This window comes from Sphaerodactylus townsendi, linkage group LG03 (genome assembly GCF_021028975.2).
Source record: "Sphaerodactylus townsendi isolate TG3544 linkage group LG03, MPM_Stown_v2.3, whole genome shotgun sequence".
In the NCBI taxonomy this organism is placed as follows: domain Eukaryota; kingdom Metazoa; phylum Chordata; class Lepidosauria; order Squamata; family Sphaerodactylidae; genus Sphaerodactylus; species Sphaerodactylus townsendi.
This window is the reverse complement of record NC_059427.1, coordinates 168,675,316-168,686,989: the sequence shown is the minus strand read 5'-3', so window position 1 is coordinate 168,686,989 and position 11,674 is coordinate 168,675,316. Positions and strand designations below refer to the sequence as shown.

The 11,674-nt window shown below is 45.1% G+C and overlaps 1 protein-coding gene across 1 annotated transcript in view; it reads right to left on the bottom strand.

The window, feature by feature from the left end:
* Window positions 1-5,027: 5,027 nt before the first annotated feature.
* LOC125428010 (nascent polypeptide-associated complex subunit alpha, muscle-specific form-like) overlaps window positions 5,028-11,674 on the bottom strand; it is a 142,516-nt gene continuing 135,869 nt past the window's right edge. The window contains exon 4 of the mRNA XM_048487585.1: window positions 5,028-5,094. Within this exon, the coding sequence (XP_048343542.1) occupies window positions 5,043-5,094 (52 nt within the window). The 3' untranslated portion in view covers window positions 5,028-5,042. The remainder of the gene's footprint in view (window positions 5,095-11,674) is intronic.

The window sequence follows — 11,674 nt, the reverse complement described above, 5'->3', positions numbered from 1 at the left end:
ATTGCATTCATTTACAGTGTTTTTAATTGTTCTTATGATATTCATTGTATTTTTATTGTAAACCGAAAGGCATTTTATTCATTTTTGTTAGCTACTCTGAGCCCCACTTCGGGGTGGGAAGATGGGATATAAACAAACAAAAACATGAACAAAAGGAAAGGGCAAGAGAAAAAAGATTGCCTGAGTTGCCAAGCTCAAGGCCCCTTGTCTGCAGCCTGGGTAAAATATCAGGTAAGTCTGAAGTGATAAAATAGTGCTGGGTGGAGCTGATATCAGGCTGTCCCTTTTGACTTCAGGAAAAAAAGAAGCAAAAATAGAAGAGCCCAACAGAATATGCAAAAGCCTGCAGTGGATTTATTTTATTTATTTTATTTTATTTTATTAAACTTATAGGCCGCCTTATCCCCGAAGGCGGATCAAATATCTGTCTAACACCAGAAAAGAGCAGATGTGACTTACCATGTCTGCCATTGCCTGCCGGGGAAGGGCGGCAGCGTGTGACTCTCCCCCTTCCCTTCCCTTCATCCAGGTGGGCAGGGAGGGCTTCAGGGGCCCTGGGGAGCATGCACAGTGGTGCACTCCTCATTGGTGGGAGGTGGGGGTCAGGGCGAGTCGCCCTCACGTCACTGACCCAGGACTTATAAGGCAGAGCCGGTCAGAGCGAGGCCCTCTTGCCTCGCTGCTCCCAGTTCGTTCCTCACACACACACACACACACACACCCCCGCTCCCTGCATTGTCATAGTTAGATGGCGGGTTGCGCATGGGGAACTGATCCTTGGGTAGGGTAAGTGTAACCTCAGCTTGTGGGTTCTGTGGGGCAGTACTTGGAATGAGTTGCAACAACAATTTTTAAACAACAATATGGTTTACTTCTCTTTACAATTAACATTAAACATCAACATTTAACGTTACAATTCAAGGTCCTGTTCAGGTTGCATTTCAAGTCCTTCTATTTACAGTCTACTGATATTGCCAAGTCCAATTTCTTCTTTGCAAGTTGGCTGGCTCCTGAAGACTCCAAGGGCTTGATGAACAGGTTGCAACATGATGAAGGTTTCCAGGAGAACTCTCACCCATTACAACCACAAAAGAAACCCTGAAACAATAAACTCCAACATTTACAACATAGCAAAAACAACAACTACCTTCCCAGTAGTTCCCAACAATATTGCGAATTACCTTGTAACAAGGAATTGATTTAAGGAGAAACGCTATATAGAAATCAAGGTCCGAGTCCTGAAGTAGCCTTGCGCTTTACTTCTGCAAAAGAGCTCTTGCAGCCTCTCTGCTGCTCCGAGTCTCCACCCCCTTACTGGGTCAACCCATTCTGGGCCAACCCATTCTGGGCATGGGGGTTACATAAGCAGTGTGCTAACTCTTTGGCGGAACCTTCTTAAGAGGTTTGGGGTGCAGCAAGCCTTCGGTCGGGACACCTAGGCATGGGCTGAGCAGGCTTGCGCCCCCAGCAGTGAGGAATCATCAGGCAGTGGCCCTCCGCCCATCGGGAACCCTCCTATGCTGCTGCAGTGATTTATGGTTTTTTTCCTCAAACTGGCGGGTTTGAGGAAAGGGAGGCTGGGGGACAGCCTTCGGGCTGCCCGGCGCAAAGATCAGACCCCCATTCTGCACCTTACATTTTGTGTTCCTCGGGCCAACAATAAACCTAACTGCTATGGCCAAATTTTATACCAGAGTTTTCTTTCTCAATTGCATAAGTTATCTTCTTTATGGTGCTGCATTCCCTTCCATCTGCGGCAATATAAAATACCATCAAAGGCTCAGAATGAGGGCATAGGGAAACATGACATCCACTACATTAACCATCCTGGCAATTACTTGCAAATAACTATCTAACATTTCTCAAATTACAGACACCCCGAGGGTTCCACCTATAAAACTTTTAGCCATCCTCCTTTTAAGAGAGAAGAGGAATCAGAATGACAAGGGCCCTCAATACACTAAAGTGGTAGACCAAGGAAGGAACAGATCTGTAACACAACTCACCAGGGCTGCCAACCTCCAGATGGGGCCTGCAGATCCCCAGAATTACCACAGATCTCCAGATGACAGCAATCAGTTCTCGTGGAGGAAATGGCAGCTTTGGATGGCGGCCTGTGTGGCATTATACCCTGCTGAAGTCCCTCCCACCCAGTGGTGGGATCCAAAAATTTTAATAACAGGTTCCGATGGTGGTGGGATTCAAACAGTGGCGCCACCGCACACACCTCCAGTCCCTATTGGGCAGGGAGGTTGCTTTAGTAACCCCTTCTCGGCACTCAGAAAAAATTAGTAACCACTTCTAGAGAAGTGGTGAGAACTGGTTGGATCCCACCTCTGCTCCCACCTCCAAATGCCGCCACCAAATTGCCAGGAATTTTCCAAGATGGAGCTGGCAACCCTACCACTGAGCCAAAATGGGGGGGGGGGGGGAAGAGTTGAAAGGCAGTGAAAATGTCAGCAGCAGAGTTACAGGGCCAGCCCCAACAACTATCCAGGCAACTGTTGAGCTTCTTATCCCAACTCCATCCAGCCTTCAGACTCTGGGCTATACAAGGGGGGGGGGGGGGTTTGCACATTCTAAATTAGCTGGAGCTCAATGATATCGTATAGAGACAAATGTGAATGTCACTATTCCCAGGAAGAAGAAATATATTAAAAAATAAAGAACAACAAAAGAAACAAAAGACAAAAGAAACAAGACAGCAAACCAGACGATACGGTGTATGTCCGCAATTATGGAGCAGGTCCGTGTTGGGTCCCAGCAGTTGTGAGGCAGCCAACAGGGCCCTTGTCTTATAGGGTGGAAACTGAAGAGGGGCGGGTGATCCGCAGACATGTTGACCAAGTAAGAAAGAGAGTGCCAGGTCCAATAGTAGCTCAGGAACCCCAGGTCCTCGAGGAATCTAGGGCGTTAAGGGCGCAGATGGAGCTGCAGGATGAGGAAGCAGTAAATAGTCCAATTGTCCCCGAGGAATCTGGGGCGTTAAGGGCGCAGATGGAGATGCAGGATAAGGAAACAGCAAATGGTCCAATTGTTTTGCAGAACCAGGAACAAACACAGACTCAGCAGCCAGAGCGGGAGCTGAGACGATCTCAGCGGAAGAGAATCCCACCAGATTATTACAGGAGTTAGGGGGAAGGGGTGTAATGTATTGTATTGATTGTGAGGTACTGTAATGTTTTAAGAGTCTGCAGCTGTTGCACTGGAATTGGTAATCAGTAGGTGTGTTATATTGAGCACAGCTGCAGAGTGATTTTAGGCTTTGTGTGTGGAGCAGCTATGAAATAAAGTACCATGTTTTGTTCCTCCGACTCCTGATTCCTGAGACATAACATATAGGATGGCTGTTCACTTCCAAGTCAAATGTATTCACTCCCAATTATATGGTACAGTCTTTCCCACTCTACCCTTCAGCGATCAAACATCAGGAAAATGAAGCCTCGGGTGAATTCTTGGGTGTTCTAAGATGCTTTCTTTGGAAGAGCAGATGTTGTTTTATTTAATAGCCATATTGTTCAATTGATCAGGTTTACAGAACAAATGAAATAAATGAACTTGCGAGGCATAGCACCAGACAATTATTAAGGACTAGCAGGGTACCCTGAATGAATGAATTTTGGGGCGACATTCAGCTACCTTTTTACAGCCTGTTTGTGAACTTTGGGGTGACATGCAGCATATTTCCTCACAGCCTGTCTGTGGACTGACGGGTTTGTTTTCGCATATTTTGCAGCAGCTTCCTGTAGTTGTCTTTTTCTAATGCAATGTGTTATCGCTCTTTCACCTGGTGGGCTCCAAAAGACGTCATTTGGAAGCAGCCGTTGTATTTTCAGGGTGCAGAAAGGAAGTGTTCTGCCATTGGATGCTGATGAGTAGAGAAAGGCTGTGTGAAGAGAGTTCAGGAGTAGGGGTTTGAAGGAGACGGGGAGCTTCAGACTGAAGCACATTCCTGGGGACTCATCCCGCCACTTCAGAGCAGGACACCAAGCACAGGGTGATCAGAGGCCAAGAGCAACAAACTTGTCTCCACAGCAATCAATCTGATGTCCATATGCAAGCCCGACAAATTTTTAGTAGTCCAAGGTGATGGTGTGGTTTGTAATCTATTTTGATAGTATTTGGCTGTAGCAGTGTTGTTAACGTGAGGGTGGGTGGAGGAGTACTTTTTCACAGCCGTTCTGTTAACTTCGGGGTGACATTCAGCGTAATTTTTTGCAGCCTGTTTGTGAATATTGGGGTGACATGCAGCATATTTCCTCACAGCCTGTCTGTGGACTGAGGGGTTGGTTTGCGCATATGTTGCAGCAACATCCTGTAGTTGTCTTTTTCTAATGCAGTGTGTAAAGCGCTTTCTGAGTTTAATTCCTCTTCTCCCTGTAGCGGTTTCAGCAGAAGGGATAGGTTCGCATGCGTTGTGGAGAAGCGGTGTTAGAGTGCAGTTGGCGCACCATGAGGTGGCAAGGACCTTGTATGAAGCTGGTGGTGTTTAACTGTCACCCTTAGAATGTTCATGCAGCATATCTGTGGACGGAGGGATTGGTTTGCCCTTAGAATCGATACAGCGCAGATGGCCAGAAGATGAGAAGTAGAAAACAGTAAATGGAGGTAATAAATGTCAAGTGGAAAGTGAATATTTTTGGGAAATCCTTTCTTAGTGAGCACCTGGAGTACGTAAGGAACAGGTGTGCCAAATTTCATGTGTGTGGCTTCGGTTTTTGAGTTCTGTTGATGAGTCAGTCAGTGAGTGAAATTTCGCGTTTATAGATATAGATCAGTGGTTCTCAACCTTCCTAATGTTGTGACCCTTTAATACAGTTCCTCATGTTGGGGTGATCCCCAACTCTAACATTTATCCATTTTACAGATGGAGAACACTGATGAAGAGTCTTAGGCGACCCCTGTGAAAGGGTCATTCGACCCCCAAAGGGGTCCCGACCCACAGGTTGAGAACCACTGATATAGATGATGCCTTCATCCCTTCTTACCCTCCCATTGCACCCCACGTCCCCTCCCCCCTCAATTAACCCAAATTCAAGACTTCACTGCTTCTGGAAAACTTTCAGATAGATGATTCTTCTGCTGACGGTCACTCTGCAATTCAAAAGAAACAACTGAGGATTGGTCTCTACAACCTGTTACACACTGCAAAACACACCTATTTCTTGTGGCCTTACAACCTGTAACACAGGCTCTGTGGTATACAATTTCAGACTGCAGATAGAATGTTCAAATATACCAGGGGCAGAGGTGGGATCCAGCAGGTTCTCACAGGTTCCCGAGAGTAGGTTACTAATTATTTGTGTGTGCCGAGAGCGGGTTACTAATTGGTGATTTTGCCACGTGATTTTTGCCTTAGTTACGCCCCTCCTCTCAGCAGTAGCGCACAGAACTTGAAGCAGACTAGCAGGAGGTGCACCGGCATGCGTGGCAGCCTGCAGCTGTGTGCATTCCTTTCCCGCCCAAGGACCGGCACAGCGGCTGCGTCCTTGCCACAGCCCCGCCCAGGAATGCCCCACCCCTGGAATGCCCCCCCACGCCCCAGTCGTGCCCCGCCCAGCCCCATTGGCGCTACGCCACAGTTTGAATCCCACCACCATGGGAACCTGTTACTAAAATTTGTGGATCCCACACTGACCAGGGGTTCCTGACGTGGTGCTCACAGGTGCCAAGGTACCCACTGACACCTTTCCTGGCACCTGCCATCTATTTTTAGAATATGGGCAAGGCCAGGTGAGGCTTTTGCTGACCAAGGGTTCTGGTTGGCCATCAACTGTTTGATTGACTTTACACATTTCTAAAAACATTGTCTTGGCACAGACTGCCACCAGAGCACAAGGATCTTTGCTGGGTGAGTGAAGATAACCCATGGCAGCCATTTTATGGCTGGCTCTGCCACTTGGAGCCATTTTATAGCAGTCGCTCTGTGGCCACACCCACCATGCTGTGTCAAAATTGCCCGCAGGCTTAAAAATGGGATTGCCAACCTCCAGGTGGTGGCTGGAGATCACCTGCTATTACAACTGATTTCTAGGTGACAAAGATCAATTCATCTGGAGAAAATGGTCGCTTTGGAGGATGACTCTATGGGATTATACCCCACTGAAGTCCCTCCTCTCCTCAAACTCCACCCTCCTCAGACTCCACCCCCAAAATCTCCAGATATTTCTTAACCTAGAGCTGGTAACCTTACTGGAAAACATTGGACTCATAAAATAAACTCCTAACATTTTCTGGCATATAAAACTAGTCTGTAGGGGGAAAATCACCCAGAATCTCCTTGAATCTAGCTTACTAAGTACAGTACTCTCTGTTTTTTTAAACATGGAAGAGCATCCCATTATGTAGAACACCACCTGCAGTCTGACCTAGAATAGTCCTGTTGCCCTTCTGATTACATGATTTGCTGGTTGTGTTAAACTAGCCCCAAGGTTGCTTCACTGTCTCAATCTTAACTAGGCACACAGAGGTTAACAGGGCACCCTCAGTCAAAACTAAGAGCCTGCAATGGGGCATAGATGTGAAAGCCAGTCTCATGGACATCGAGGACATTACAGATCACAACTGAGCTATATAGACCAAAGTGGAGTGCGAGATAATATGATCCTGGCAACTCATCTCCGCCTATCAAGAGACTTAACTACACTGCAAAGGACAGACGACACAGTAAATAATTTGCTCTCCATAACGTAATCATAATCTTTGCTGAATGCCTCAGAATCACAATCAAATTAATTAAATTCCAGTTCAGTGGCTGTCTCTCACCAGCTAATATATTTTTATCATATCCTTCTTCCAAGGAGCTCAGAGTGGTGTGCACAGTTCTCCCTTCATCATTTTCTCCTTACAATAGCCCTGTGAGGTAGATGAGACAGATCAGTCCAAAGGCACCACACAAGCTCCAAAGCAGAGTGGGAATTTGAACCCAGGGTGATTAAAACTGTGATTAAAACTGAGATGGTCATATTTTGGTCACAGAATGAGAAGACAAGGCTCACTGGAAAAGACAATAATGCTAGGAAAAGTTGATGACAGCAGGAAAAGGGGAAGACTTAACATGAGATGGATTGACTCCATAAAGGAAGCCCCATTTTGCAAGATCTGAGCAAGGCTGTAAATGATAGGACATTTTTGAGGACACTGATTCATAGGGCCACTATGAGTTGGAAGTGACCCAAGAGCACTTTAACAGACACACCCACACTACCATATCCTAGTCCAGTACTCTAACCACTAGACTCTGGGTCTCCATGTAAATCCTCCAGTTGCAAGCTGTTCTTTGATAACACTAAATATAGCATTATTATCACCCCTTCTAATAGCAAACTGGATGGTTCCTCAGCAAGCAGCAGGGAATAGACACAGGGCTGTCTGGAGACTGGTTAAGATGTTCCACATGCTCAGGGGAGACCCCAGTCTTGGATATTAGTTTGCAATTGAGAAAGAGTTTCCCTCCAGAAACGGCCCCAGAAATATTGAGCAAGACTTTGAATGTGAACAGCAGTTGAGAATTAGTTTAATGAGATAAGTAAACCAACACAAGCCTCTAAAAGCTTCGAGTCCTGGAGAGGAAGGTTTTGGTCAGAAAAGGGATTTCTTAATTGTTCATCTCCCCCACCCCAATTCCTTGCAGGACCTCATTTTGTGCCTTCTAATAGCAAACTCCATGGTTGACTCCTGAAAGCAAAAGAGTCTAACTATCAGAAGAGGTCAGGGTTTTCATCAAACCGCTTACATTCAAAACAATCCTGAATGGTGTGGATTGCTATTGGAAATATCATCCATAGATTGTAGCGAGCTTTTAAGACCTTAATATGTTGAAGATAAGAGGCCAATGGAGGGGGGATTAATTAGGGTCAAGGAAAGTGTTTCCTACGGTTAATTACCTGCCTAAGAACTCTTTTCGATGCCAAAGGCTAAAGTTCTACCATTTGAAAACATTCTGGAACCGGGGAGGAAAATACCATTGCCTCAACCCCAGCTCTTCTCTACTTCCAAATACTCCCATACCACATAGAAGGAACTGAAACTTCCTGCTTAAGCTCAGAGCTAGAGAAGCGGCTTCCCCTTTCCTAGCCCAAGACTCAGCACCAAGCTCTAAAATAGGACAGATAAGACAGAAGGCAGATTACTTCCAATTACTAGGAAGAAGAAAAAGAAATCAAACTAAACATTAGTGCGTGGTTGAGAATGTTCACACAAACATGTGTCTTGAGATCTATATGGAATGTCCAGGTCCTATGAAATTTGAGGCCAGTCCAATTCGCTGCATTCTCAAGGGATCTAACTGCACAATCCATTGTCTCTGGTTTTTACCACCGCAGTCTGGAGACTGTTAAGCAAACCTTCCCCCAGGGATTTATAACATGGAAATTGATTCCCAGGGTTATGTGTTGTTTTCCCAACTTGAAGAAACATATGCGTAACCCATTGTTACTCATATTAGCAAGGGGGGGGGCACTTGAAGTCCTTCTCCCCACATGCTGGACTCTTAGTGCAAATTGGGGCCCATGCTCAGTGGTGGGATTCAGCAGGTTCGCACCACTTCGGCAGAACCGGTTGTTAAAATGGCGCTTGTATAAAACCAGTTGTTAAATTATGTGAATCCTCCCACTGGAACCGGTTGTTAAATTATTTGAATCCCACCACTGCCCATGCTCCTAAGAATCAAGTTTCACCCAGAAATTCTCATATCTGATTGTTTGCAGAGTCGACTGAGGAACAACATATCATGTCCTTAGTCCTCAGTCAGACACATTTTGGAATTCATGTTGTTCATGCCCTCATTCAGCATCCTCCAGTATTCTGGTAGCGTGGGAATGTGCTACTGAAGTAGTGTGCGTACAAGCGCAAATGGAAACACTAAACGAATATGCCAGCTCAGGTTCATACCTTTTGCTGGCTGCGTTGCGGCAGTTTGTCCAAGGACTGATCATAGAAACAAGGCTCTACAAGCCAGAGGCCTCTTTCTTGAATTAATGTCTGTCCTCATGTCTATCATAAAAGAACTAGAACAATTTTGAGATCAATGACCCAAATCCTACAGGAAGCAAGCCTTGCGGAGGAAATAGAAGAATGTTGGCACAATCACCACAGAAGAAAGGTAAAAAACAGAACTCTTCAGCGCTGCTAAATACTAATTCTGTTCTAGCCAGTTGCATAGAGAATTCACATTTGGAGGATTTATTGATAAGATTCACACCTTTAAAAAAAAACTCCGCTCCTTTCTTTTTTACACAGAGAATTTACTTTTGAAGGGCTTCTGCCAGGTTTGTTTGGATTATACAAGCAAGAGTTAACTGATAAAGTCTCATGCCTAGAATCACACGAGCTTCTGGAAAGACCTCTCCTTTCTTCTTCCAGAAAAAGAAGAGAGGCAGACCCAAGTACGGATATAGACAGAACAGACACCCAGACTTGCATAAATAGAGTTTGCTGTTCCTATATTTACTGTAAATTCATTTGTTATCTAATAAAGTTCTACAAAACAACTCATGTGCATCTCTCTGCCCTATTATTTACTCGGCTAATTCACTGCAATAGAACAAGATTTCCCACCAACCCTAGTGCTGATTGGAGAGGCCTAGCAGATGATTAACAAGGCTGGATCCTTTTTGTACCACCATGGCTATATGCCCGCTACCTTTTGGTAAGTGAGGGCCAGGACATGCGCACCATCATCTGACCATAAACTCTTTCCACTCCATCAGCCCAGGTTCAGATGCTGTACGACTCTGAGGACTGATCCCTTTGAAGCAAAGGGATTCTGACAGAAGAATTAAGTACAATCAGAGGAAACATACTTCCTCTGCTTTTAATCACATATACCCACTCTCCAGAACTCTTTATTCTGTGAAATGGGCAGAGTGTGTAACAGATGATAATATCCTCCAATTAGGGGGCAGGTGAAATTAGTGTTTGGATATATACCATGAGGTATGTGAATTCCCCAACTGCAATCTCTCCCCCATTCTCCAACACCTCTTTCTTACAGCTCACTGATGTCCCACTCACAAGCATTAACCACCCATGCAATCGTATCACACTGCTAAACTGCCAAGGGTCACGGCTACCCACAGAGCAAAATCTTCTCACTCTATGGTGTAAGAGGAAAAGGAGCTGACTGACAGGTTATCCCCACTTTCTATGATTCCTTGCAGACAAACAGCTTGCACTCATATCAGAGGTAACAAATTATACAGTAAGCCATGCAATGCTATTGTTTCACATATAACTTAATGAGCGTAACCATGTAGTTTACTTGACGATTCTCTATAATGGATCATCCAACGACTTCCATTTATTCTGGGTTTTCTTGTTTATTTAAATATGCCTTCCCTATTAGTGTTGCCAGCCCTGTGGCTGCAACCCTTGAGAGTTTAGTGTTGCAAAGATTAGACCACAGAGATTGGGGGTAAAAACCATAGCGACCTAGGGATCTCCAAGCACACTGCAGACACGGTGATGTCACTTCTGCATCAAAGCCCAGAAGTGATGTCACAGCATTTGCTACTGTCCCCCCGTCTCATTTTTTTCCTGCTGTTCAATACATCAAGCACAGGTGATAAGGAATGGGGAAGGGAGGTTGCTTCCATAGACAACCGAGTGGCAAGCCTACCACCTATTCTTAACACTTTATAATATATATTTTAAGTGTACTTTAGAAAAATTATACAGCATAGCAATTTGTATGTCATCTATTAATAAAAGGCTCTCATCATAAATTTCATCACAAATTGGCAGCAACGTCTGTCAATTCTCTAGAGATGCTAGAGACCATCTGGCAACCAATGGAGATGGGGAGGGGAGTCTTACAAGGAGCAAAATGAGGCCAAGGCCTTGATGTCATAATGACAACCCTTTCAGAAATGATGTCATCGTGTTAGCAATGTCAAGCTCTAGGGCTCATTTTGTGACTGGTAAGATGGCCACTGGCTAGCTGAACAGCACTGGGAGGAGGGGACCCAAAGTGGGGAGAGTTTGGCAGGGTCTGGCAACTCTACAATCCCACCCTCATGCTCTCCTGCTTGTTGCTTCTGAGGAGTTTCCTTTTTTCCAAGGAGCAGTATTCAGGAGATTATTTTGGGCTGCCGCACCAAAAGACACACAAAGGAAGTCTTGTTCCACTGTTAGGAATCTCTTCCATCAGCAGAGATTGATTGCAGGTTTCAAGCCAATGTACAATTTCACACAATATACAATTTCACAACTTTGACAATACTGTTTCTCCATAACACTTCCCCTTCCAATATTCCAGATATTTTATTTCAGTTCTACAGTAAAGTAACATCCACCAAACAGATTGCATTACTAATACCAACAACGAATAGTCTGCACTTGATTCACAAGCAATTTCTGTCTCCTAGAATAATGCCCAACAATGCATTTTTAAGAATTGAGAACAGTTCATCTACGGATGAATGAAGCTGACATTCCAGGCCTAGGTTCTGCCACGAGTGCTGCTAAGATACAATACTCAGGAATGTCCACATTAACACTGCCCCCAGTAAAGTCCGCACAGCGGTACAGCAAAGTGCCATCAAGTTGCAGCTGACTCATGGCAACCCCATAGAGAAGAGGTGTCCAACTCCGGTCCTCCAGATGTTCATGAACTAGGATTCCCGTCAGCCCCTGCCAGTTTAGTCCAGGAACATCTGGAGGACCAGAGTAGGAC